The 27,202-nt window shown below is 36.0% G+C and overlaps 1 protein-coding gene across 4 annotated transcripts in view; it reads right to left on the bottom strand.

Moving 5' to 3' along the window:
• The window catches only part of gli3 (GLI family zinc finger 3), a 161,518-nt gene that overhangs the window by 39,102 nt on the left and 95,214 nt on the right, over nt 1-27,202 (bottom strand). For 3 of the 4 annotated variants that reach the window (XM_015354925.2, XM_015354926.2, XM_015354930.2), the window contains 2 exons: nt 5,661-5,866; nt 1,061-1,216 (listed from right to left, as the gene is read on the bottom strand). In XM_015354925.2, coding sequence (XP_015210411.2) covers nt 1,061-1,216; nt 5,661-5,866 — 362 coding nt within the window. The remainder of the gene's footprint in view (nt 1-1,060; nt 1,217-5,660; nt 5,867-27,202) is intronic. The other variant, XM_015354929.2, reaches the window with a different exon arrangement.

Here is a 27,202-nt window from a genome sequence, read left to right as displayed (position 1 = left end):
GCAGTGATTTTATAAAATTGAGCAGCACCTACTTTCCCTTGTGCTCTAGCAATCAGTTAAGTTTACTACAGTTATATTTAATTCAGAAGCAAAACTGTAATTTTTTATATTCTGCTTAAAAATCTTAAGACCATACAAGTCACAGATAAAGAGTTCTGTAACTTACAGAACACAAGTAAAAAGTTATACTGTACATTAGAAATATTATTTCAATAGAGCAAATGGTTAAAGCAGTGAGCTTGATACCAGAAGAGTTTGTAAGTACAAGTTTAATGAAAAAGAAGCAACAGTACCCCTTTTAGGTACATTCTTGCTTTGGTTTAGTTGTGACATTCATTGCTAAATAGTTTACCATGTTTATAAAATACTGAAAACTGTATTTTGGTTTGTAGCAAATTTCCTTCCAATCATCACAATATTGTGGTAGTACAATCTCAAAAGAAGATATTTAATATTTTTAATTAGATATTTGTGAAAAAGGGTTACAACAGGCGCATAATTTGGAAGTTTTATTTCCTCACTAATATTGTATCCGTTCAATTTATGTGCACAGATTTGCCAAGAACTGTATTAAATCTTCAGTAAAAAAAAAGTTTACCGTTTAAAACATCAAACTCCTAAGAAAACTCAGTTACGTCATTGAATAGTAGTATTGACCCTTAAGGTCAATATTACAATGTAGAATCAATATTTAAATTTTTCTTTTAACTGATCAAATGTGTATTTCTTTAATAAATGCAAGGCTTTGGTATCTGCTTTAACTGAGTGAAAGTTCCTTCTTTATTAAAGACTAAAAAGCTGTCTTGTTCCAAAGCAACTTCATTTGGTTACTTTAAGATGGGTGTAGCTTCCTAGTGATTTTTATTTTTCTGCACACTTGTGCAGTGAGCAATTGGAGAGGACAGCTGAACTAATTTCCCAGAGTAATATTTTGCCACTCTTTGCTTTTAAGGTTCACGTCCTCCATTTCTGAAGCACCACAGGAACTTAAGAACTGTTTTGTGAAGTGTGCAAGTTTATGTCTCTCACATAGGAGAGCACTGCTGGCTTGATTACTCACCCTCCATTGCCTGCAGGTATTCCATGTGAAGAGCACTGGTCCCAGCCCCAGCTGTTGACGCGACTGATGGGATTATATCAGCGTAGGGGCTTCTGTGACCAGCCAGGAGGGCCATCTGATGGTAATATTCTGCAGGGGTAACACCAGAATGGGGAGCTAAAACAAATAAAAAAAAATAAATAACTGATTAACTCATAAAAATAAAAGATTGTCCCAGGCTCCCTGCTTGATGATCACTTCTAAGCCAGAGCTTGACTTCAGGAGAAGTCAATGATATACTGTATGAGAGATACTATGTTTTGTCTGAATTCTGTGTTACTTTTTTCGTTAAAATTACTCTGGATCAAGCTAGTGATGATCCCCACGGTGTTGTCATTTTCAGCAGCGATGGTGTAGATATTCAACCTGCACTCCCTTCTGCTCACATTCTTTGAACGCTGCTTAAGACAAAGCCCTTCAGATCTGCATACATCAAGAAACAGCAACATATTTTTTCCCCTTTTTTTTTCTCCCTGAGTAATAGACCGCTAAGTCCTTGAAATGGTTCCTACAGTCTAAAAATAAAGAGTTGGCAGTGAGTCGTGGTTTGCACATATTGTCACCAGAAATGCAAAAAAATGCTCTATAGTTCTGGATGCAAATGGGAAATCAGTTTAGCTCATAAAGTGTTACGGCTAATTCCCGAGGAAAAAAAAAAGGATGAAAAGCAGTGTTCTAAAGACTGGTCTATATGTGTGCAATATGCATCCCTGATTGGTTCTACAAATATAAGAAAATTCTGAATTAATTTGATTTGGGTATTATATCTTTGGGGGGTGGAATTTTAATTGTCTTCATTTTTCCGCTTAAGTGTGCTTTGGATTGAACTGTTATGTGTCTCATTTTCATTTCAGAGGGAGAGGGCTTTGCTAAATCAAAATGTTGGCACCACGCAGGTTTGTGGTTTCACCAAACAACTTGACAGAAAGCAATAGAAATATGCATTTACATGACAACTTGGTAAGTGTATAGGCCTATAGGGTCTTATCTATAAAACATCACAATAAGTATTGTACTAAAGAATGCACAGAACTGCAAGGCAGACCTAACAGAAAAGGCTGCTATGTAGTTTTCACCGTCTATGACGATATAAACTGGCTGGTTTTTCTTTGGATTAATGTCTGATGGATGTCTTCCTGTTGAATTAAATATGCTGGCCTAAAAACTCCAGCAGCAACTAAAAAAAATGTTAACACTGAATCGCTGCACTTTAATTAAACATGTACAATCAAAACATTTTCTGATCCTATGCAGCTGTTGTAGCTTCTAACGTTAACAATATGTTACTCCAGACATGTTGTTTGTACCGTTTTGGTCTTTATTTACACAAGGAGTCTGATTCAGGCCATCTTCAACACAGACACTGCTTTAAGTTAATCATCTGTGAAGTTCAAAGGCATCTTGGTGCTTTAAGTAATGGATCTAGTGAGTATGCTAGGTTTCAGAATGTCTGCTTGAATACATGAAGGAGTAAAATGACAGCATGCCGTAAAATCATATTTGTTAAATAAATTCACGTCAGTCATTTAGGCAGGCAAGCACCAAAAATGCTCCAAAAGATAAGACAAAGATTATTATTTTAGTGTTTACTAAACAGAAAAATAACGGGCTCACCAAGAACTTAATTTAGTTATGGAAAAACTATTAACCATCAACTGTTAAAAAAAAAATTAGGCACTGATACAGTAAAACCTTCTCTGTGTTTCTACAGTGAAGAATTGAGGAGTCAGGTGCATTTCCAACAAAATTAGTCAGAAACAAATGTATACAGTACACCCAGGTTGTGCAGAAATTAAGATTTAAAGATGTTGTGCCTGTGTTTCTGCACATCTCATTAACTAGCAAAATTTGATAACTAAAAGTAACTAAAGTAACAATATGTGTTTTAAAAGCAAATTGTAAATTAAAATTATAAACTGGAATTTATCAATCCAAATACAGTAATTATGAAACTGAATTTATTGACCAAATCTCGAACTGCTATACTGTATCTCCTTTCCACAACAAAGGAAATAAAAATAAGATTTTTTTTAATCCTTTTAAAAAAAATATTCTAATAAAAACATGAAAAAAAGACACTTAGAGTTAGCCATTAGGTTCATTTGTACCCATGTAAAAAATAATTTAAAGTACATACTGTATTTATATTTATTTAATATAGCAGAAGTGCTGGTTCTTGTAGTTATGCAGTAGGGTTTTGAAGGTCTGTGGACATTACATACACAAAATGGTTTATACTGAAAAGCTGCCCTTGCTGACTGATGACTGAAACAAAGAATAACTTGTCTCAAACAGATGACACTACGCAGTTCATGGTAGCAGCTGCTCAGGGAAAAATATAAACATGGAAATGTTTTATCAAACAGAAGTGGTGTCCTGGATGTAGGAAGACTGAATCATCTCCAAACATGAACTTCAATGGCAAACGTCAGTTCCATACAGAATTTAATGCTCTCTTGCTTTGCTGACTCATACCTGTTTAAATGCTTTGTTTTTCTTCCACAAAAGCAAATGGTTCTTAGCAAATCAGACTATAGAGACAAATGCTAAAAAGGCAAACCTCTTCTAACACTGCTTCTTGTGCATATCTGTTGCTGAATCTTTTGAACAGCATTGATTGATTTAGACACATAATATTGAGTTTGTATGTCTCTGTGATTGTAATGGTAAGGGAAAAGAAGGTATGGTGGTTATGAATAGATGTTTTCTCCAGAAAAAGAAAGTCAGCACTCAGTTAATTAGCTTAGGTTCGCAGATGCAAGGTATGGTGAGAAGTGCCCACATTCATCCTCAGAAATCCACCCTCCTTCTCCCCCCAAAACCATACTTCAGAACAATTGTTTCAGCTCAGGAGAAGCCTGGACAAAAGGAAATGCAGCACACAGATGAAGTGCAGTGAAGTAGTGTGCATTAGGTCATTGCTTTTCCCTAGTAGTAGACAAATCTGGTATCTTTCCAGAAGCACTTAAAATACTTCCTGAGTGTTCTTACAGAAGTGTTTGGATTAACTAATAATAACGAATGCACTGTGCTATATAAGGAAAAATCACCAGCTTATTGAAATGACCTAACTGCTTTCACTTAGAATTTAAAAACAACATAAATTAGCATTTTATTAGAATGATTGTTTTGATTGTTTTTCCCTTATGCTCATTATTCAACAGCTTTAGCCGACAGTTGTTAAACATCCAGTGCTAGTCTCTTAGGATTCCTAAAAGTCGAAAAAAAAGTAACTTTAGTCATCTAGAATTAAATAATAGGACCATTAGGAAGGGAACATTAATTTTGATATTTTCTGAATTCTGACTAAAAAGTTCTGTCTTAATAATTCTGAGAAATCATATAAATGTTATCTTATATAAAGTTTCATTATTGGTCACGTCTATGTCTGTAAATCATAGCCATTACTTGCACATCACAGATCCAATTATGAAAAAAAAACTGAATAAATGCAGGTTTGCTCTCTTAAAATATACAGAAATCATTCCTGAGAAATCCATGAATGTTACTGAAAAATTATACAAGACTGATCTCTTAAGGACTTTCTCTACCGTAATTCATGACTTGGATAAGATTAGAAGTTCAAATAATTAACAGAAAGTTTTCAATATTTTGTATCTACAAAAACATAAATGAAATACATCTTCATGCGTCACCACTAAATCATCAGCTTCTGAACAACTGGAACATGTTTGACCACTTAAATAGGTGATTTGTTCAATTTAGAAACGAATAGTATGAAATGAAAAGACCAACACCCAATTGCTCTTAAGGAGCACACTTGGCCATTCCTGACTTGCAGTGACCAATAAGGCCTGCTGGACTGTGGCTCTCCAGGTGTCTGTCTTATGAAAGGAGTTTGCACCAGGGTCTGTTTATAAACAAATCTCCTCTGCAAGAATAAAACGCCGACCAAGCCAAGGAATGCGCGTACCTGGCGCTTTGTTTGTGGTCGGGGACTATCTCGGATGGCCTTCACCTTGTCTACTTGCGGTCGTATCTTTCCTTTGCCTATTTTATACTCCAGGTGATTGATTTCACTTTCTGCCTATTTTTGCCCATTCACTTTTTGCACATTTCTCCATATTAAGAGTAAGCCCTGCTGCCACAATATTGCTTAGCACTCTTTCTAGGTGTTCCAGGTGTTCCTCCCATGTGTTACTGAAGTTAACAAGGTTATCTAGATATGCTGCTATCTTCTCACATCCTTCCAAAAGCTTATCCATTAATCGTTGGAAAGAGGCTGGGGCTCCATGAAGACCAAATGTCATGACCGTAAATTGTTTGGCTAATTTAGCCTCACATAGTTCAGTTATGAAAATGAGTGATGAAATCCCAGCATACTTGGGGTTAGACTCAAAAAGCACTGATCGTTTCTTATCAGATGCGATCACAGCACAGAACAAGCAGCTCTTAATGATGTTCAACTGGAGTGAGTGTGCTGGAAAGAGACTTCTGTGTTTATTCAAGACCTGTTCATTACAGATCTTGTCTCAACACAAGCGGTCCGGAGTATGTACTGTGAGTGAAGAGAAGTGCGGCTAGCACAGCTGAAACTCACCGTCGGTGGGACTCAGTCCTCTGGCGGCAGAGATCATGGACAGGGAAGGGCTGCTGTGAAGGGACCTGATGTAGTCCATGTAAGGGTTGATGTATGGGTGTGGGGGGTTGAAGGGAGACTCTGCACCCACTGAAGGATTCCTATGGGGCGAGATTCTGATAAGAGAGATATCAGAAAATGCCGGACTGCTGGGAAGACCAGGAGGCCTGCAACACAGGAAAAAAAAAAACGCAAGTCAGCTACGTTTTGTACAGCCATGTTGTGCGTCGACACTATTTGAAACTTCAGTCTACGGAATACATATTACTGAATTGTTGAATGGAATACATGCATCGGAAGTATGCTAAAGTGCACAGCACAACCGTCATTCTGAAAAAGTCAGGAAAAACTATGTGACAAAGATGTTCAGGAAAGGCATATGGCTACTTATTACAGTGGTCCAGTACAAAAAATACTGGCACTCCTATTCACATCAGTCATTTTCAGGACAAAAAAGAGATAGAATGGGATCTAAATTGCTTAATGCTTTCTGGATGATAGCGTTTTTGAAATTTTCTCAAGATCAAAGCCAGCATCAACAGGTGAAACACTCCCATAAGATGCAAGAAGAAGTTCAACTCGATGGATGGGGCCATTTTGATTCATATAATTCTTCTTTAATGACTGAGTAGAAATTTTACATGACTACACATGTGAGCAATCCCAGAGAGCAAAAATGTTATTAGAAACATCTGTGTTTGCGCTTGTAATTCTGTAAATTGTTTTGTAACATATTGACAAAATCACCTGTGTATAAACTGAAAAAACAATCCTTTATAGGACTGAAGATTACTACATAAAACTGACAACTGCTTCTGCAAAAGGTAAACAATTCTAAGTGGCTAGCATTTGTGTTCAACAAGATAGCAGCTCAACATGTATATAGCATCCTTCAAAGCTAATTCCCATCCAAAGGTCCTGTCTCTTTTGCCACTATGTTCAGGGTAATGCCTTTACTAGAAGTTTTCAAAGTATTCAGTAATTCGACAGTAATTTCTCTATACAATATATTCAAAGGCAAGGGCTCAAGATTACATGAGAGCTTATCTGAAGAAATAGATTACTAGTATAGTCAAGAGTTTGGCATTAAGTGACCTTAGCAGATGCCATGGGACAGGGATAAGCAGATTATACACATGAACTTCACCCAAGTTCCAAATGACCCTAAACATGTGTATTAAAGCTTTACATCTGAAAGCACTTAGGTCTGGTCAAATACAGGAAGCCAACAGCCAAAAATGGGATGAAAGCTTCAGCACATTCTGTGATTTAGGACACACATACTGCTTTACTTTACTGGATCAGCAATTGAGAAAAAGCAATCAACACTACAGAATTATAGTTGGCCAAGAAATAACAAAAGAAAACAGTCAACTGCATGCAATGGAAGAAAAACTTACATGTTGTCCACAAAGGGAACCTTGTTAATAATGGCAGCTGAAAACAGCTGCATATTAAGAGATAAATAAACAGTAACAGTGAGTAGGACTTTAGAATGTCCCATAATTAGCATTCTACAAGTACATATTCAGCATGTATTTCTAGTCATGTAGCATTCCTTTACATTTAATTTTGGCCAGTTTGCTGTTTGTAAGTTATTAATTTGCATCAAGGCTTCTACGGGCTTTTTGTTCCAAATCATGGAAAACTTGACAAGTATTGTATTGTTATGAAGGTATAGTGAGCTGCAGTACTAATTAATTAGGCTACAGCTACAGAAGATTAAAAATACTACAGTCACCTTTGAAGATGAAAACCTTAATTTCCTCATTTGTTTTCTTGTCCAGTGTCACTACTCCGCAGTACATTTATATACATCTCCTCAAGCTCACATACGAATGAGCGTCTGTTGCAATACATTTGAAGTAACACACCAGAGAGATGTATAGGCTCATGGGATTGTCAGAGTCAAACTGATGCTGAAGAACCAAGTCTGTGACTCTTAGTAATGTGCTACTAGAAATGCTCCCTGTCAAAAAGATTCATTTGCATATTTATAAATATAACTATAGAAATGACACAGGATATTAAATAAACAAGGGAAATGAGATTAAGAAATGCATTTTGAATGTTCGTTAAACCTTCAAAGCTCTTAATGAAGATGCCAAAGTCTTCCTGGTTAGAAGAGGTCCAGAAATACTGCTATTATTAAATATCGGACTAGATGTGCCACAATTCTGATTTGATAGGCGGAATAGGCTCCTCTAATTCTTAACCTTTTCTCATGCTTGTTAATAGCTTGATAAAACTCAAAAGGCCTTCTAACATCTGTTAACTGAACTCACCAAAAAACATCACAGCTCATGATTTCTATTTCTAAACTGGATCAGGTTCAAAATAAATCACTATACTTTATATATTCTGTCTACGCCAAGTATTGATGAAATTAAAACTGAAATATTTTTTAATATAATGGTAATATATATATATATTAACTACAATTGTAGGGGCCACAGTTAAAAAAGAATACAGATACACTCTAAAGAAGGACACAAGTGTATTGTCTGACCCTCCAGGAACAAGTTACCATAGCTAAATATCTTTGGTTTAGAACGAGAGACTGAATGGTGAATTGATGCAAGTACTCAAAATCCCTGAAGATCCAGAGTGAAACAGGACCAGAGTAGAAACTGATAAAGACTCAGAACAGGAGGAACTCGTCTGTGTGCAAAGGAACATTTACAACAAGCTACAATCACTTCTTCCAAAGAGGCTGGAAAAGGACCTTAAATAAGTAATCTCCTCGCAAACAAAAAGCTTGATGGGCTATTTGTAACCTTCTTAAGAAATAATGTGAAACATGCTTGTCAAATTCTCTTTGAAATCTGCATTGTTGTATTTTATACATTAATACTATTTTTAATGTGGGAACTACATTGAAAACCATAGCAAAACAATACAGATACATTCATTGCTATACAAAGGATATAATCTTTTTTTACAGTAAAAATTGCTCTATTGCTAAACTGCAATCACCGTAAGAGTTCCATGTGAAGCAATTCTTCATATTATAGAAAACTTTATTTTTTAAAGTGTAATAATTGACTATTTTCATTGGATACATTAACATCTTGTAGCTCTTAACACAGGATAAAGGACCATTCATGATAAAGGTCTAAAGGTCTTCTTTTCTAATAGAAAATGTATGGCCTTCAGGCCTTCATAAGCTTAATGGCCATAAAACTTTAGAAGTCAGTCTGTGTAACGTCAGTGCTATCATTACTACAATATTTCAATCAGGATCAAGGTGAATGTTAGATGATATGCTGGGATGGTACCTTGCGATGTAGGCTTATTACTTGTTGGGGAATCCTACAATAATGCACTCTTTTTAATATATTGGTTTAAAATCTACTAAGCATGCAAATGTCTCCATAAAGGTAAAAATGTACTGGTAGTTGTTACTGAGGCAACAACAGCAGGCTGCAGTCTGAAGATAAGCCAAGACCATCTACACCTCTCCCATCAGCCCCTTATGATATGCAGTGTTTACACTGTGCAGTGAATACCTGTGCTCAAAGCAAGCATGCCAGTGTGCACATACTGTATCTGCCTTTAAAGCCTGCATACTGAGACAGAGAGTAGCTACACACTCTTCAAAATGAAAGACAGCAGAAAAGGCACAGAACTGAAATGTAAGAATATTTTAATTGTAGCTCATAAAGTCTATAAATTGCAATATGTGACTGCACATTAATTCAAATGATTAGGTAATTATAGTACAGAACAGGGCCCTTTGTGGATGTAATTGCAGATGTTTATTGAAACAACAATGTTTTTCTCAGTTCTATCCCTGTTAACTACATACAGTATTTGTTTCTAAAGACACTTTACAGACATTTAGGCCATAAGATAAATGCAATAAGCCTTCAAAAATAGAAATAGCATTTAATTATCTGCTATAATCTTATTGTCAGTTGCAAGAATAACTTTTTTTTCTGAAGTATCATTCATTTTTTTGTGTCTATAACATACATATGTAGATTAATAAAAAGACTGAACAACATTGATGCATTAACAGTGCTCCAGGGATCTATCCATATCAGTATAGACATACCACACTTCTGTGATAATGATTAGATGTGTCATGTGTTAGTTATAACATAACAAGAAGACCACTGCTAAATGGCTTTTGTCTTCTGTTTTTCCAATTACTTTTGCATTTAACAAAAAGGCATGCTGTGAAAAAAGCAGGGAATGTGTTCCAGCAATTCTGGTAGGATAAAGGCTTCCTGACGTCTTGATCATCTGGCTTGCAGTTTAGCGTAAACCATGATGGACTAGCATCTGATAAAAGCAAAAGTTCTGCCTAGTTATCAGCTACAAGGATGTAATCACAGTTACACCAGATTTAAGATTTACATCAAAGTTCCACCCTCTGCTTCTGAGGGTCATGACACAGTGCAATACATTATTTTTCTGTTTTCTAATTCTTGTCTATAACTTTATCCTGCAATCTGGATTTTAAACCAGATCTATGTGTCTCCTCTCAGCATATGGAAACCATTTTCTGTTATAATATAAGGCTTTTCTGGTTTAGCACCAAAGCTATTTACAGATCCTTAAAGAAAATGCATGTTTATATGAAAGGTTTAGTGGGTTTGGGGTTTTCAAAAATACTTTTTTTCCCTGTGGATGTCTGGGAAAGTCTGTTTTAAAATTTTGAAAAGAGAGCATGTTCATGTTAACCATCTATGAGCAGGCATTAACCAATGTTCAGGAAAAATAAAAATATAAAAAATAATTTAGAAAAACATTTATAATAGAAAATATGCACCTTTTCACTCTGCTAAGATAATTTGAAAAATGTCTGCAATAAAATATGCAACCAAACACCGATAAGATCAAAGTTTTCCTTATGAACTTATGTGTCAGCCTGTTGATTGTCCTGCACTAAGTCCAGCTCCTGTTGTAATTATTCATCAAAGACTTGCATTAAAAGCTCATATTCACACCATTGTGAAATTTATAATCTCCATAATATTGACAGCACTGGTTAACATCTATACCACCTACAGGCAGAAAGCTAATGTACACTTTGGTCTTTTCCAGGAAATTGCAATTCAGTGCTTTATCTTTATCTAAGCATGTTCTTTATTGCAATTTAATTTTTTTTCCAAACAGAAATACAACAAAAATCATATTTTCCCTCCTCTACACAAAATGCCTCACTGATTCCCCTCAGTGGTACTCCATACCTCATTTCCAGCCAAGGAGCAAGAACCCCTAAAACACAAACAATAGCATATTTCAATATTACTCCTTGGAAGCAAATTTTTAGAAAGCTAACACGATTGGAGGGAGAATTCAGCCCACATGCGTTCCAGGACAAAACAGAAAAATTAGTCACGAGTATCAGAAACCATAACCAATGTAGAGGAGGAATTCATGTTTTGAATAAAAAGATACACAGCAGCTGCCAAACGAAAGTGGAAATAAAATGACAAAGGTGAAGTCCTTAATCTTGCTTTTTAACAAAATGTCACCATCTTCCCTCCCCATCCCAAACAACAATAGTAGCAAAAACAAGAGTCCTCCTCATTCAAAGAAGGGGGGATTCAGGTCCTGATTGAGATGTAATGAGGGGTCTTGCTCTCTTCCATTCCCTTACCTTATTGAATCTAAGACTCCAACACCATTGAGACCTGATTTCAAAACACAAGTACCTCTGGCCAACAATCCAGTCAACAAGTTACACTCATATGAAACAAATGCCTATGCGGTATGCAAGAATAAATGCCCATCAGAGAAAAAACAAATACTCCTTATTTTTCTAATTCCATCTGAAGTGATGTGATAAGAAATGACACAATGCAGTCCACTAGCACAGAGGACCTTTAGCACTGCTATCCACTGGGATACAGCAGGAAAGACTAACCCTCCTCCCTCAATATTTTCCTCACTCCTGTAAAGGTGCATTTCTGCTGGGTTGTTGTGAGAATGTAATCTGGGTACAAGTGCAGCATGGATCCCACTGCCAAGTGTACAGGGCTATGTTGCCTGTTTTCTTTGAAAAGGAGCTGACTTTCTATGTACCAACGTGAAAATAAATAGTCAGGATTTGTCACAACCTCCAGAAGAGCAGCCTCCATATATTATATGCACCCTCTTAATAAATATGTCCCATTGTACCAGATTTGGAACTTGTACTTAGATTGTATGTTCCTCCAATAACTCCCAAACTCAGATATTGTTTTGTCTGAATTAGACAGGATGGAGACAAAATTACATTCCAGATCATCACATATTCGGCCAAAATCCCTGGTGATGTGATTTGTACTGAGCTATCTATGATAATAACCTTGTCCAGTTTCTAGTGACAATTGATGAATGTTATTTTGGTCAGGTGTAGGTGATTATCTTGACGGTACTATACTGACAACATCCTTCATCCACTGATCATCAGAAAGTTAAGGGATGTGGCACCCGATACAGTATCCTGGAACCACGAAGTGTGAGGTGGAAAAACACTCTAGATGAGATGCCACTCCACTATGTCATGAGGAATAGGAAACTCCACACAGAAAGCATCCAATTTCAGAATCGAACCCAGGGCCCAAGGTCTGTGAGGCAGCAGCACTAATCCTTTACGACCAATTGAGATTAAGGTGCTTTGACTACCTTGGCCCTAGTGAAAACCTTCTTTATCATGATAGATAAAACAATCCTTGCATTTCATACACTGCTATGAAGAAACATTCCTGTTACAGTGCTATGTTGGTAGACTGACATATTTGAAAGCATAGTAAGCTTGTGCATAAAGGGAAAAAAATATTAGGTTCTTCCAAAGGCAAAGTCTCGAAACTCTGGAATGCAATCCCCATAATCCTCTATCCATGCAAACCTGATTCCATTTACTGTACATATGATTCACAGTTTGGAAATTACGTCTATACCAGATTCCTCTGGATCTCTTATAGTTTACCCAGTACAGAAGCATTCATGCATTTTTATTGTCAGACCGTTTTCTTTCTGCTGTGCTGCATGGATTTTTTCCATATAATAATAATATATGCATGAAACAATAAATGTTACAGTGTGCTCAGCAATAGTTAATTTGCTAAAAAGTCCACAGGAGAATAATTGCATGCCTACCAGGACAACACTTAAATTATCACCAACATCTTTTGTTTTTCTTGGTCAAGAAAACAAGGCAAAGTTCTATGATCAGTCTTGAAAATCATTTCCATTATGTCATTATGGGTAATTTAAGCAATCTAGATGTGAATAGCAAAGAAAACAGAAAAGCACAACATGAAACAAAATTGCAGAAAATGAGATGAGGATTTTCAATGTAATTTTAAATAATATAGAACTGGGAGAAATCAAGGTTACAAGTCTGTGCAGGAGATACATTTCTTCAGATTCACTATAAATGATGCTCTTGGGAATCTTGATCCATCTTTAAGAAGATACAATTAAAAATATTACTATTAAGTTGAACTGAAAACTCACATGGTTGCGTTAATGTATCTTCGTTATTTTCTCTACCAAATCCATCTACCAATAGTCAAGTAAATTGAGTGTTTGTATCAGATGCATTTGTATTTAAAATATGTACAACCAAATCTGGTTTTAGAAGTAAACTAATACATTCACATTTATAATGATAAATATTCTAATAAATTTGAATGTCAACCAATTAAAAACATAAAGGCAGCAAACTTGTATGTATTACCAGTATTGTGTATTTCTGCACTGTTACAAGCTGTTTATTTCATGTCCCTATTGACTTTTGTGTTATAATGAAATGCAAGCTAAGATCTGGGAGCTGTTTTGTTGTTATGTTCGCAAGATAAGCAAACACTGTGTGAGTGACACTTGACATATGATTTGAACTTAAGGCTGGCTGCTTATACAGAGCTGCCATGATTGACTTTGTAATTGAGATATTTGAGAGGGTTTGGGGAGGAAATAATGATACTACAAGTTTATTAAGCAACCAATTTCCCAGCTAATCAAGCGATGAGACAAGTATGGTACTGTCAAGAGTAAGAATTGGAAGAAATTAATAATTACTGGTTATTGATCACAGATGCTCATAATTTAAATCATGTTTATATTATAGGCTGCAACAGATTAATTATATTTGGGTCTTTATGAAAGATGTTGAAAATTTTTAAGTAATTTTAAATGCTTGTACAATTTTCAAACATTCAGAACTTTAATTGCAACTACAAAAATAACACACTGTAATTAGGCAAAGCTAACCAATAACACCTGAACATCTAGACATTCATTAGTTAATTTAATGTACAGTATATAATTCAGTGTACTTCCATTAACAGTGAAAAACATTATCAAAGGTAATGTTGACAAATCTCATATTAACTACAGCATATTTTAACAGCATATTTTAACGTTTTCAGTGTCGCTAATTTCAGTGTCCACAGTTAACAAAATCCACTGTATTGTTAAATATAGGCAGGAGGAAAAAAAAAACATTCTTCACTGCAATCACTAGATAACTGACTCCTGTTGTGGAATGTTCTTTAAATCTGATGTCTAAGTGTGAACAGGAAAACTGAAAAAATGATCAGTGTGCGTTTGACTTGATAAATCAATTTGGTGTACTTATTTGTTTGAACACGGCTACATTTTTTCTAAATCTGTAAAATGTTTTACAGAACTGAAGCAGCAGCTAAAATATGCACCCAAAATATATTTTATTTGATTTCATAAGGCCATAGACAACCTTTAAATGCCACTTTGGGCCCCTGTTAAGAAATTGTTATAAATTGTTATAAAAAGTTTACTGATCTGTCTTAATCATTCTGTTTCAAGCTTCTCATATCACAGATGTGTTGCTGGCCTTCACGTGAGTAGCCCCACAGACAGCAGCTTATCTAAGTGAGTGACAGGATCCCTAACCACACAAATCAATGATTTCCCTGACTTGAAACATCCTATGAGAAACTGTGTTGTCACAGGTCAACATGGGAAAAAAAACACTGACTCTTAATTTAGTGTGAAACATCTATTCCAGACAGCATCTGGCAGTATAAAACTAAAAATGAAATGTAATCTTCCATTCATCAGATATCTCTTCATTGACAAATACTGGACTACACAAAACACATTCTCCCACACTTAGTTTTTTGTTTTTCATTATTTATACAGACCAAGCAAACTTCTGTCCACTTTATCTCTCTCACACACGCCCGTTGCAAGCCTTTTCTTTAAACATTGAATAGTTAAGCCTGTTTGTTAAATTAGGAAATCCTTAAATACATCCATGTTCCTTGGGTATGTCACTAGGACGAAAGCCATTCTCTCGGCAAGTGTCAAGGGCTCTTATCGCAGTGACTAATGTGCTCTCCAGCCATTATGAAGTCCTGCTCAGAAATTACTCTAGAGATGAATGATCACGTCTGCATTTCCCACTGATTGGAATTAGATGATGACTGATTGGGACAGTCTTGAGTTTATGACCATGCATGCATACAAGTGTGATGCTGATGCCTGGGCAAATACCTGCACTGTCTTTGACTGTGTAAGTAGATTTCTACTAGATTTCTTTTGTGCTCATTGCTGTTTTCACAAAAAACATCTTGTGTTTTTAATTAGACTGTGCTTAGTCACTCATGAAAAACAGGAACTTGAAAAACTGTAACATGATAAAAATACTCAAAATCATATATCAGCATAGTTACAGCGAAAAGTTATTATTTACATTACGCAATGCTGTTCTTTCATGTTTATTCACAGTTTGCCACACTAGTGTCAGACAAAAGATGGCACAGATAAAATATTAATAGAACAAATATATAGCAGTTATTTAATAGCTAATGATGAGTGAAATGGTTTAGAAGTGTAATTAAAAAATAGCTGTATGCTGCTAATTTGACAGTTGCTTTCAGGTAATAACACAGACATGTGCAGCCTCCTATCTGTGTTTAGCAGCAAGCTATAGGATTCAGTAGCTCAGTGAGCCAGAATCATTTTGTGTCTAGCTATTATACTTATCATGGGAAATGAACAGTGTCGGCAATGCAACTATAACATACTGTAAGAGTGGGATTTTTCTGAAAAGGATTCTTTTCACCAGAAACATTTAAAGTCACCACGTGTTGGCACCATTATGATTGCTCCTAATAGCAGCAAATAATTTTTAGTCATTATGTTTGTTTCGTACTGTTATAGAGATGTAAAAGGACTAAATAAAGCATGACAATCTTTGCGAGAAGTTTAAACCTATAGCAATGTATTAGACAGTTGGTACTGCCATATCTATGGGATGGGTTTGTAGTTCACATGAGTTATAAAAAATACATTAATTTGTAGTCTAAACTAAGTCTAATTGTGAATGAAACCATAGCATAAAAGACGCACTCTACAGATAAAGAAATAGATTAATCCATATTCTATTAGTCCCATTTCAAGAATGCCAGTTCACCAAAACAACCACTGAGAAGAAAACACCATAGTAGCTAATTTACAGTTTTCTGAAGTACACACTGTACTAGTTGCCATGTGTAACCAACAAACAAAAAAAGAAACAAAAGATAAAACACAGAGCAATGTTGCATTTTTGCCTTTAATTTGTACAAGTTTAAATTAAGCCTACATTTGCTGAGAGTTTCAATTAAAAATTTTACATGAAAGCTTTTCTTTTCATTGAAAACATTTTTGCAAGAAATGTTCAGTTTTGTGTTCAATGGTAAGTATTAGCATTTTTTGTTTCATTTGTTAATGTTAATTCACAGTATTTAACTCATTCATATTATACCTACATGTACAAGGTACTTCAAGCTTCTCACATTTGCATTTTTATATAGCCATTTGAGATATACTTTATTGATGATCTTACATCACTCCCATTCTATGATACAGAGAACTGCTCACAGCACATCTATAAGCATGTTGGTACTGTAGTATAATAATGCATTAGGTAGCATATCTCCTAAGCGCCTTAAAGGGAAGTTGAGCTTCTTTGTGGGTTCTGTGAATACTACTGTATATTATATGTACAGTAATATGCAGAAAATTACCATGGTGAATGTAAGAAAATATACAGTATTTCAGTGATGAGATGTGTTTTTGTCCTTTAGTGAGAAAAAGTCTGACTGAGACAAAGAGCTTTCCTTTAGTTATTTACACAAATGTGTCCATTCATTATTGTCTAAGCAAGAGGTGTCAGTGATTACCTGGCTGATTGATTCGTTCATTTATATATCAAAATGAAGCCATACCTCCTACAAATGCCTACAATGTAATGCAATTCTGAAAATATTCATTTTTCACAATACTATGTTACAAAAAAAGGCGTACTGCTAGGTGCTAGGTTACATAATTATGTAATGAAATTGTCAGTCCAGACAACTCAATTAACTCATTAACCTTTCTGAGATTTAGTACATATACCTTACTCATGAGACAGTTACTTGTGTTTTTTTTATTTTGCTTGTTGTTTTTTTGTAATTGCAACAAAAAAAGATGAATTCCAGCAATAGCAGTCATGCCTACAGGCCCCTCTTAGGCTTAGTGTCCATTCATACAAATGTCAGGCTTCAAGGAGCAAATGAGCAATAGCTTTATTTTCCCACCATTAAAGCCAGAGTACTCTATTAGAAATAATTATAGAAACTAGGGAAGAAGTGAGTATATAACGCAAATTACATATTGCAAATTAACAGCTTTAGTGTACAAAAAGAAATGCTACCTTATACAGTATTTTACTGACATTCTACAATATAATTGGACAGGGAATTAACCCAGTAAATAATACACTGCCCCAAGAGCTACAGTACATAAGTTCAAGCTTTGCTACCATTGTAGAGTTTTATATATGTGGTCAACAATGTGGCTCTAGGGTAAGGTCTTACATGCAAAGAGCATATAAATCACACTTTCTGCTAATGGAGGATACACCTGTTGACAGACTGTTGGCTGGTTTCACTTATCACCCTCTGTGCAAAACTTTGAGGGGATCTGTACAATTCATGTTGCTGACAAAAGAAATGGGCCAGATAGAAAATGTCAGTAGAAATATTGTGAACAACCTTGCTACAGTATGTGTTTTTGTCTCAATGGGCATGTGGCTACGTGGAAACCTTTTTTCTGAGGAGATGAAGCAACACCAAGAGGATGAAAGAAAGGCTTCCAAGCAGTTTCCCGGCCATTGGGAACATGCTCTGCTAGTGTACATGTTTCTGTTCCTAAAGAAAAGACTTCCATGTTGTCCAGTGACTGTTTGCAGTGTCCAGCTTTCATCTACATACGTCGTAGCAAGAAAAATAGCTGGACACCACATGCAGGCAATGAATAGAGATTAAGCAAACGAAAAATAACATGTTGTTTGTCAATAATCCCTTAAAACTTATTTTATTGCAGAGAAGCAGTCAACCAGCTGGTCCCTTTTGGATTTTCAGTCACACTTGGATGGGCTGGTTCATTTACAGGTGCTTCCTGTCAGTAACTTTAGTAAATTTTACTGATGGTAAATGGATGGGCTCTGTATGTCCTATGTATGTCCTATGTGTCCAAGGAACAGTGTATGTTACACTGTTCCTTGCCTGCCACATGTCCCAGAAACTCTCTTTAATGGTTATTTTCCACTGTGATTAAAACTGGCCAAACTGTGCTTTTTATAAATGTGAATACATACAGTAGGCACATAATAATAGTTGTCAACGAGAGGTTATCTTTATCTTTGGTGATTAGTAGCTAATTGATCCAAGGGTTTCACACAGCTGTTGCCTGAAAGAACCCAGGGTATCAACTTCAATAACCACAACAATTTGCACAAAGCCCTGCTTCCTGTTCTCAGGTTCAAATGCACTTCCACATACTTTCCAGCTGTATACTCTGGTTTGTGTTTCATTCTTTACTCTGAAGATGTCCACAGTGCTAACTATATCAGTGCCTCTGAGGCTTTTGAATACTTGGATCAGGTCCTCTCCCTTTGCTGTTCAAGACATAAAGGGTTCATTTCCTTCAGTCTCTCAATGCAGGACATTCCTTTAAGCCCCGGAATGCACCTGGTTGCTCATTTCTGGACTGAATCCAGAATTTCTCTGGAATATGACTTCTGCACACCTTTATAAACTTAACATTTCTCATCACAAAAGGTGTCAAGCCTCTTGGAATTGCAACATACAGTATGATGAGATACGTGGTAACTGATAGAAGACATTGATCTTTAGTAATTAAGTACTGATTTCACTTTAAAGTTTTTAACAGCTTTCTTAGAGGCTTATTTCTGTTCACAGTAGTTAAACAGCAAGATGTGCCATGCAAGCTGTTCTGCAGGCTTAATATCTGAAGGAAAATACAAACCATAAAGGGCTACAATACTTTACATCTTAATAAACATTTACATAAACATTCAGAATTGTCAATTATTTTCTGTTATACTATAACCATCTGATTTGAAGTCGCCAATTGTATTTTTCATTTGACAGCTAACAGACACAAACTCCACAACCACACACAGGGGAGAAATAAGATGCAGAGGCAGATTCTTATGATCTGCCGACCTTGATGTTGCCACATGACACAGACAGCATTGCCCTGAACCAGAGGTCCAACACTTATTCCAGAAGATGTTCGTCCATCATCCAACAGCACTACATGCCTACAAGCAACTGGCTGTAGGGGTCACAGGATTGCTGAGCGCGGGGAGAGCACTGGTTGACTATTCCCACCCTATCATCAGTAGCTCTCGACCAACGGCACGCTGATGCAGGGGGAATCCTAGTCATAGTTGGCTAGTAACAAGTACCTGGCTTGAACTGCACCCTGATAGGCACCTTTACTAGTTAAGCCACTCAGGAAGCCCATGCAGTGCTAGACATTATAGAAAAAAACAACTGAAGTCCGATTTGGATGAAAATGTGATTGGTTAAAAAAGGAATGAACTCGGTTTGCATTTTTACATTTTCTAGGATCAAAGAAACTCTTACTTTGAAAATCTGACTTTACTCTACATGTAGCTTTTCTGTCAACAGTGTGGACAATTATCTAGCCATGCAGTTATGAATAAGACATTGTTTAAGACTTTGTTTTAAAACTGGAGCAGTGTGAAAATCATCAGACATGCCCACCAGTTAAAGTCATGGTAGAAGTCCATGGTATGGGACAGTAGAATTTTCTCAGACTGCAGGAGCAGAACATCTTTCATTGACATCATTCGCTGAAAGTCAAGATGACCCCCTGTGCTAACAAGGCTTTGCCAGCTGTGCTCCATTTCATGCAGAATCCCTGTTATATTTGACCAGTGACACAACCCAGACTTGAACCAGCAATATCTGGCCAACAGGGATCAACTGTGCTCTAAGTGAGCATCCTAAGTGGTTGAGCTATCCAGGAAACCCCAAATGTATCAATCTAAAATGCCTCAGGAAAATTCTTATTTGTACTAGAAATGTAAGGAAAAAATATGATTATGTCCAGATTTAAGACTAAAAATTCCTGTTAGTTTTATATGTATACATTACATTATTAAATCTATCAGCACTTTTGTGGGTAGGGTTATTTACATATGTTACTATTTGGTCTATACATTGGTCATACACATGTGAAATCATTTTTAATGTCTGAGGGGGCAGAAGGCAAAAAAACAATATTCACAGCTTGCCAGATTTGTTTTATATTAGGCCAAAATGTAATTTATTTTAGTCACATTAAAATAAAAATAACTAATATAGCAGATCAATTACATATTTAAGAAAAAAATACACATGAAAAAATGATATTCAAAAAATGAACACTTGGAAAATGGTTTGCACACCACAGAAAAAGCAGGCTGCACGGAATACTGTTCTAAAAGAGGACACCTATTGTCTCGAAGGACCTCCGTAATCATACAATTTGCCAAACAGTCTCAAGTCTCTTTTTCCAGGTCTGCTTCATTCATCACTTTCAATATTCACTGTTACTGTTAAAATATTATAGCTTGAGAAACCAGCTTAGCACTGTAAAAAGTATTAGACATGTAAAGATTTGGGAGTGTATTACGAATAGAGGTTTTTTTCCATTTTGAGTTGTGCTAAAGTATTTATCTCTATTTTCTTTCCAAATCCTGAAATTGCTTGGAAAAAGATACTTTTCTTCACACATTTCTAAGAGCGGGCTTGAACTTTTTTTCCTCCTTTTTTATGAAAATTGAAGAGGCTTTGTGTCAAATACAGCTAAAGCCAGCCTCTCCATATCAAAACCCTGCAAGAAAATTACTGTGCAGATGATAAGGCTCCAAGATAGAGTGGAGAAAAAAAAAAGTGACTCTACTCAATTTATACTGCAAAATTGGTATGACTGAATATTTTTCATTCAGGTGACTGATAATATCAGTAAAACTGCAATGCAGATAAATAAAGGAGGCTTCTGTCAAGAATAAACACCATTAATCATGAAGTCTCGCTTTGTGAGTGGCTGTCCTCTGGATCCGCAAAACGAAAAAAAAAGGAAAAGCTCACGACTTTACAAGTGGCAGGTGACCCACGTTTGTACTTCTCCTGCATTTCTGGAGTTCTCAGAAAACAAAATTAATACAGCAGCCACCTTTTCGGTTCCCAAAAAAGCCTTTACATATTTAACAAGAGGAAACAGCTTTTTTTGCGTGAGGTGTGGAACTAATGTAGCCCGGGAATATAGTGTTTACTCATTTCAGATAATTTTCTCATCTTTAAATTTACCAGTGTTTTCCTTTTCGTTACACACATCTTTCGTTCAGCTATCCTCCACCCTCACTCCTACCCCCAGGAAAACCAAAGAAAAAAGCAGTTTTGTTTTTGAAAAACAAGTCTTTAAAAGGGTTCGGCACATTTCATTGATCCAGAACAGTTTACTGCTGTCCATATTTATGCTTACAATTTCCGAAAATGCCTGAAGGCCAAAAAGAAATAAAATAGATATCTGAGACGAGAAAACGCTTTGAATTTGTGGTTGTTGTCTGTAGTAGTTAAAACTCAGTTATTTCTAATGTGCACACAGTCATTACTGTGCTCGTAAAATACATGTTGAGTTAATGAATGAAAGAATAAATTATTTGAAAAATGCAATATGCATTCCATTTGATTTTATACCACAGCAGTGAGCCTAACCCAATCAAGGGTTCCTTAAATAGCTTCAGCTGGCTTAGGCATATAATTGCTTCATCATTTCTTGTGTGGGTTTCCCTTTAATTGCACAGACATACAAGCGAGCCACTGCTCATCCTCGGTACATGTCATACATACCTAGACAGTGCACCTCGCTACACTTAATTATGCATAGGTAGTATGTCATGGATCTTGAACTGACAATTTTACAAACCCAATATATTTTATCAGGAGGCAACTGAATGTGGGGACACAGAACATCATTTAAACTCCCATATAAAGGAATTACAGTGCTACCCTACATGCCACTTACAAGATGAGAGCATTTTCTCTTTAATGTTTCTTCATTAAGCCGGAATTGGGCAATGCCCTATACGCTAATGGGGTTAACAATGTGGCTGGCTCCGTCACATTACAGGCAGTTAACGCACAGTCTGCCCCTGCCTGGAATACCTGTGACTGGGAGTTAAGGACTAATCATGCAGGAAGGAGCAAATCGGCTGGAAGAATTAGGCGGATTGTGGCCCTGAGGAATGGAATTCATGCAGAAAAGTCATTGTCAGAGCGAGGCCAGGGAACCGCGTGGGACGAAAGCAAAATACACAGCTTAACAAAGAAAACAAAAGCACTCAAACACTGGCACTTCTAATGCTTCAATACACGGGATGAATATAACCAAAAGAAAGGCTCATCAAAGGAGACCCTTAACAAGCATATATATCTGTGTTTCCCGCTTATAAGGGCTGATAAACTATGTGATTTTTTTTTTTGAGTCTGCCTAGTGCTCAGGCATCCAAAGCTTTCCATCTGGAAGGAGGTGTCAAGATTAGACTGCCTTTATGCTAAATGTGTGTTCAAATAAATGCACAGTTTAGGCTTTCTGACAACTATGTAAATAACATAGCATATACCTACGTAGTGTTTCTTGGCCAGTTAACTGGGAACGTCAGTAGGGGTTGGAAATGTTGGAATACACTTAAAAAATCAGATTTTATAGAAAATCCTAAAATGAATTTTAAAAAGGCATGCCCTGGAAGAGAAGAAAAAAAATACATGTAGTCTATAAACATTTCTCTGTCTTGTTTAGACTACTGTTACACTTATAACCCTTATTTACAGCTAATAGCAAGTGACTGATCTGAACTAATGCTATTAAGACTGAAATCTGTGCATTATTCCAGTGCCCTGAGTGCACCGGCAAGCTGTTACCAATAAATGATCATTAGCTGTTTAGTTGAACACAGTGTTACAAATACAGTTTAGTGTTTCAAATATAATATTATGAATAATATTATGACATTATGTATGAAGCTGTCAGTTCTCCTTCCATAAGTTACAAGTAAATTCTTTCTTCCTTAATATTATTCTGGACTAAAAAAAATTAACTCAGCAGTGATTTTAAAGCAATGATCTTTCTAGCACCACAGGAAGCTTCAACAAAATGTAGGAAATTGATCTTTTTATGTCAGATAATGTGCAACTTACAGTAAGTGAGGGAACAGAAAGAAGAGCAGACTCAAATATGCCTAAGACGTACCACATACCGTAGCTTGGCTATATAGATACTGTACAAAAGATGGCGTGACTTAAACTAATTTAACAGCTTTAACATTTAAATAACTGAAACATCTAACCAGACAATAAGTACAGGATTTCTCAGGATTATGAGTTGTGTATCTTGCATTTGTGACCAAAATGTATGCAGGTCATTTTATGTAATTCCTTTAGGTATTGCCAGCTGCACTGCTAAAATGAACAAGATCACAGTAAAGACTGTCTTTGGAGGAATGCGGCACTCAGTACCAATTAATACAATCTGTATGATTCATTAAATAAACTTAATGCAATACTCCAAGTCAGATCTGAGTTGCAGCTGTACTAACAGCTCTATAAATTTAATCAATGTATGAGTTTATAGACAGGATTTTTGCCCTGGAAGCCTTAGTTTTAGGAATTCCATTGATATTGTGTAGGATGAATTAATTTTACCACTTTAACACAAAGACAAAGCTTTACTAAATCAGAAAACGCTATACTTCAAGAGGTTTGACCCTTTCACCCTTCTCTGCTACCACTGAACCAGCAGAAAGTTTCTTTACTTTGACTGCCCTTACTATCATGTGCCTATTTAACTCTATCACTGACACGAAACCCAACTCTAATCCTTATACTGGTACTAAACTCAAATGTACCAGGGTACAGAGGAGAGAGGACTGTTATGAAAGGAAGCCATTTAACCCATGTTGCTCAGTGATTCCTATGACAACAACAGCCCTATTATTTATACAAGTTACAAAATAATACCATAGCTGTGCCTCTTTTCCCTTTTCATAGGGTCACATTACTGTAATTTTCTTCAGATTAAACTGTCTCTTTCTGGGTTTTTTTTTTTACAAATTAAAGGGGTTTCTTAAAATTCTGAACCTGAATGAACATACAGTAAATAACACTAACAATAGGGTACGTACAGCTAAACATTTGTTCTGTTTGCAGCTTTGAATGCATAAAATGTTTTTTTTGTTTGTGTTCTACACTTTATAGAAAGGCTACGATTAAAAAAAGCTTTTCATCTCCAAGCCAGGGCACTGCAGCTGGCTAACAGAGTACTTGTTCTAAACCTAAGGCAAAAATATTTATGTTCACAGGGTTACCAAAAACAGATGAGTTTCAGAGACATGTCTAGCCAGGCTTTTATATTTAAATAAATAAGGGGAAAAATGTATGCTTGCAAACTTTTTCAGTCTAAGATTGAAGGCATTGTATTAGGAGGGCAGTGTTACACTTCGCTACCCCCACAAGACCACTGCAACAGGTTTGACAGCAGCTTCTATAGAGTCAGCTTGCTTCTGGTTCACTGAATATGAATACCTCCAGTCAATATCTGCTCACTCAACTAGTACTGCTGACTACAGCACAAAGAACAGTGGAATTTCAGCCAAGGAGCAACAACCCAGTCCTAGGAGCACAAAATAAATTTAATCTAATTTCTTAGCCACTGAAGAGATAGAGATAGATATTTCAACCAGCCCTAGCACAGTTTGCTTTGCATGCTCTCTCGAAGAGTTTTAATTATTATTTTTATTGCTGTTCATTAAATTGCTGGGATCTTTGAACATCCAGATCAGGATAGTGGGTGGTGTATCCATACACACAGATACTGTAGCTTTATGCCACTAGATTCCAGAATGGAAAACAGCCGGGCACTCAACATGCTATTTCAAACAACTAGCCTAAAACCCCCAGGATTACAGCATTCTGCGAAATCAAGCTCTACCAAATACACCCCGTTACACTATCACACACCTAATCTTCAGCAATTCCACATTTTCCTGAATTCATTTAACATTTCTCCCATGATGTTTTAGAGACGTAATTGCACAGGCTTGATGCAATCTGTTCATAATTTTTACATTTTGGCTGGTATGAAAGGAAGACTAAAGCACAGAGTCGGCACTTCCAGAAATCCAACAATTTGGTCCATTATCTCAAATACTACCTTTGGCATTATAGCTATTTAGGACAGAAATGGCATTCACTGTGTTTTTTTATTTTATTTTTGTGAATGTTTTTTTCTGTACTAAATTAAAATTTATTGGGCCTTTTCATCTTATTGAACACAGTAAAGTGTGTATATGAAGAGTATGCTATATATATATATTGCACTGTGCTGCGGTATGTTATCACAAAAACAATGCAATATTACAACTTGCAATAAGGTAATAGATGCAAAGGAGAAGAAATGTGAACACTACTCTTTGGAAAGGTGTGTCACCACAGCTCCTCTCTTAAGAAATACTGAAAAATGCACTTGAATAATATAATATTATGACTAAAAGAAAATTACTATGGATATAACACTATTATTATCAAAGTACTCATCATTAAGGCTCTGCAAAATGCATTTCTAAATTCAAATCCAAGATATCCATGTAATTCCCAGAAAACATCAAGACATCAATCAAGCCGCAACAATGAAATTGGCCAATTCAAAAATACAGCTTGCTATTCTAAGGAACAATTCGAAACAGCTTCAAACACAAGTTTCCATTTCACAGGTACAGTACCTGTACGTGTTCATCTCAGGGATGTAGAAATTACTCAGTGCAGTCTGTTTATTCTACTGTAACTTTTGGGTCACTGCTCAGCTGTATAGCTCTGGGTGATCTACAGTGACGTAAGCCTTTAAACAATAACATGCTTGAACAAAGTAAGGGCTCCCAAAAGTGAGGATATCATTTTGATGCATTTTTAAAATCCCTCATACATTTTACAGCAATCCACTTACATGATTTAGGGAAGGAATTCATCCTTTTTGCTGTGTTCTGAGGAATTCACTTAGCCTTCAGTTCTGTACCTTTTCATTTCATCTTCACTTTAACACAATTATTTATCGGCTATATCTGCGCCTCATAATGAGAGACATTTTTAAATAATTACTTAGAAACGAATTTGTTAATTCCATTAATATTCTTTAGATCTGTTTTCTCATAGTGGATTCACTGATATACAGCGGATGAAATTCACATTATTTTGGTTGTTTAAATTCACCCTTGAATGAGACAAGAACTTAATGCCTATTAATATCAATTTTACTATGTGTATAATTAGTAGCGCACACTGAATATGTATACAAATAAATGTTAATATCATAAAATACAAATAGTTCATAGCAATGCTCTTTTCCTGTTACTGGAGTAATGGCAGTAACAACTTTCTTTTCTTCTTTTCTTTGTTCTGAAACTGGCCAAATCTTTTTAACCACCAAACTCAGAGATCGATATTGTAAGTACACGGTGAAACCGATTTAAATATATACTGAAGAGCAGAAGATATATTACTGCTGACCATTTATCTGTACCTCAATGTAATTGAAGCATCTACTATACCAGCATCACTGCAAGGAGTATGTCTCCTGGCTTAAAACCCAACTACAATCTCTTGGTCACACTACACACACAAGAGATGCAGTACTTCCACATCAGATCTGTAAATTATTTAGTCAAAAGTTTTAAAACACCATTTTTACATTAAACCACAACATGTCTTCCCCCCTAAACTATGTATGTATACAGTATCTCTCAAAAATGAATTCGTGACAGGGCTTTCCTTGAGTACCTACTGGTATCTCTGCTCACACTGACATTTTATGAAGGTGGGATGAAAGAAAACTGCTTATTTCAATCTTTTAAGAACCCTAGGCTTGTTTCCATTATGTTCTTACAAAAAGAAATATTCTACCAGTGGCATGAAATATATACCAATTACTAAAAGCAAGAAAACGCTAATGTTCAGATTATAAAACAGAACAGTGCTCTTGTTATGAGCTGAAAAGTAGATCTATGTAGGAAAGTGAGTTTGGGTCATTTTTTACCATTGGCTTAGAAAGGCTTGGCTCCCTGCAGGGCTTGTGTATGGTTAATAGAAATGTCTGCTGTTTTCTCCAAGAGCCCAGGGAGATTCTCA

Source organism: Lepisosteus oculatus, chromosome 6 (assembly GCF_040954835.1).
Source record: "Lepisosteus oculatus isolate fLepOcu1 chromosome 6, fLepOcu1.hap2, whole genome shotgun sequence".
NCBI classification, from domain to species: Eukaryota; Metazoa; Chordata; class Actinopteri; order Semionotiformes; family Lepisosteidae; genus Lepisosteus; species Lepisosteus oculatus.
Note: the sequence above shows the minus strand (reverse complement) of the source record. Positions and strands in the feature narration are given on the sequence as shown.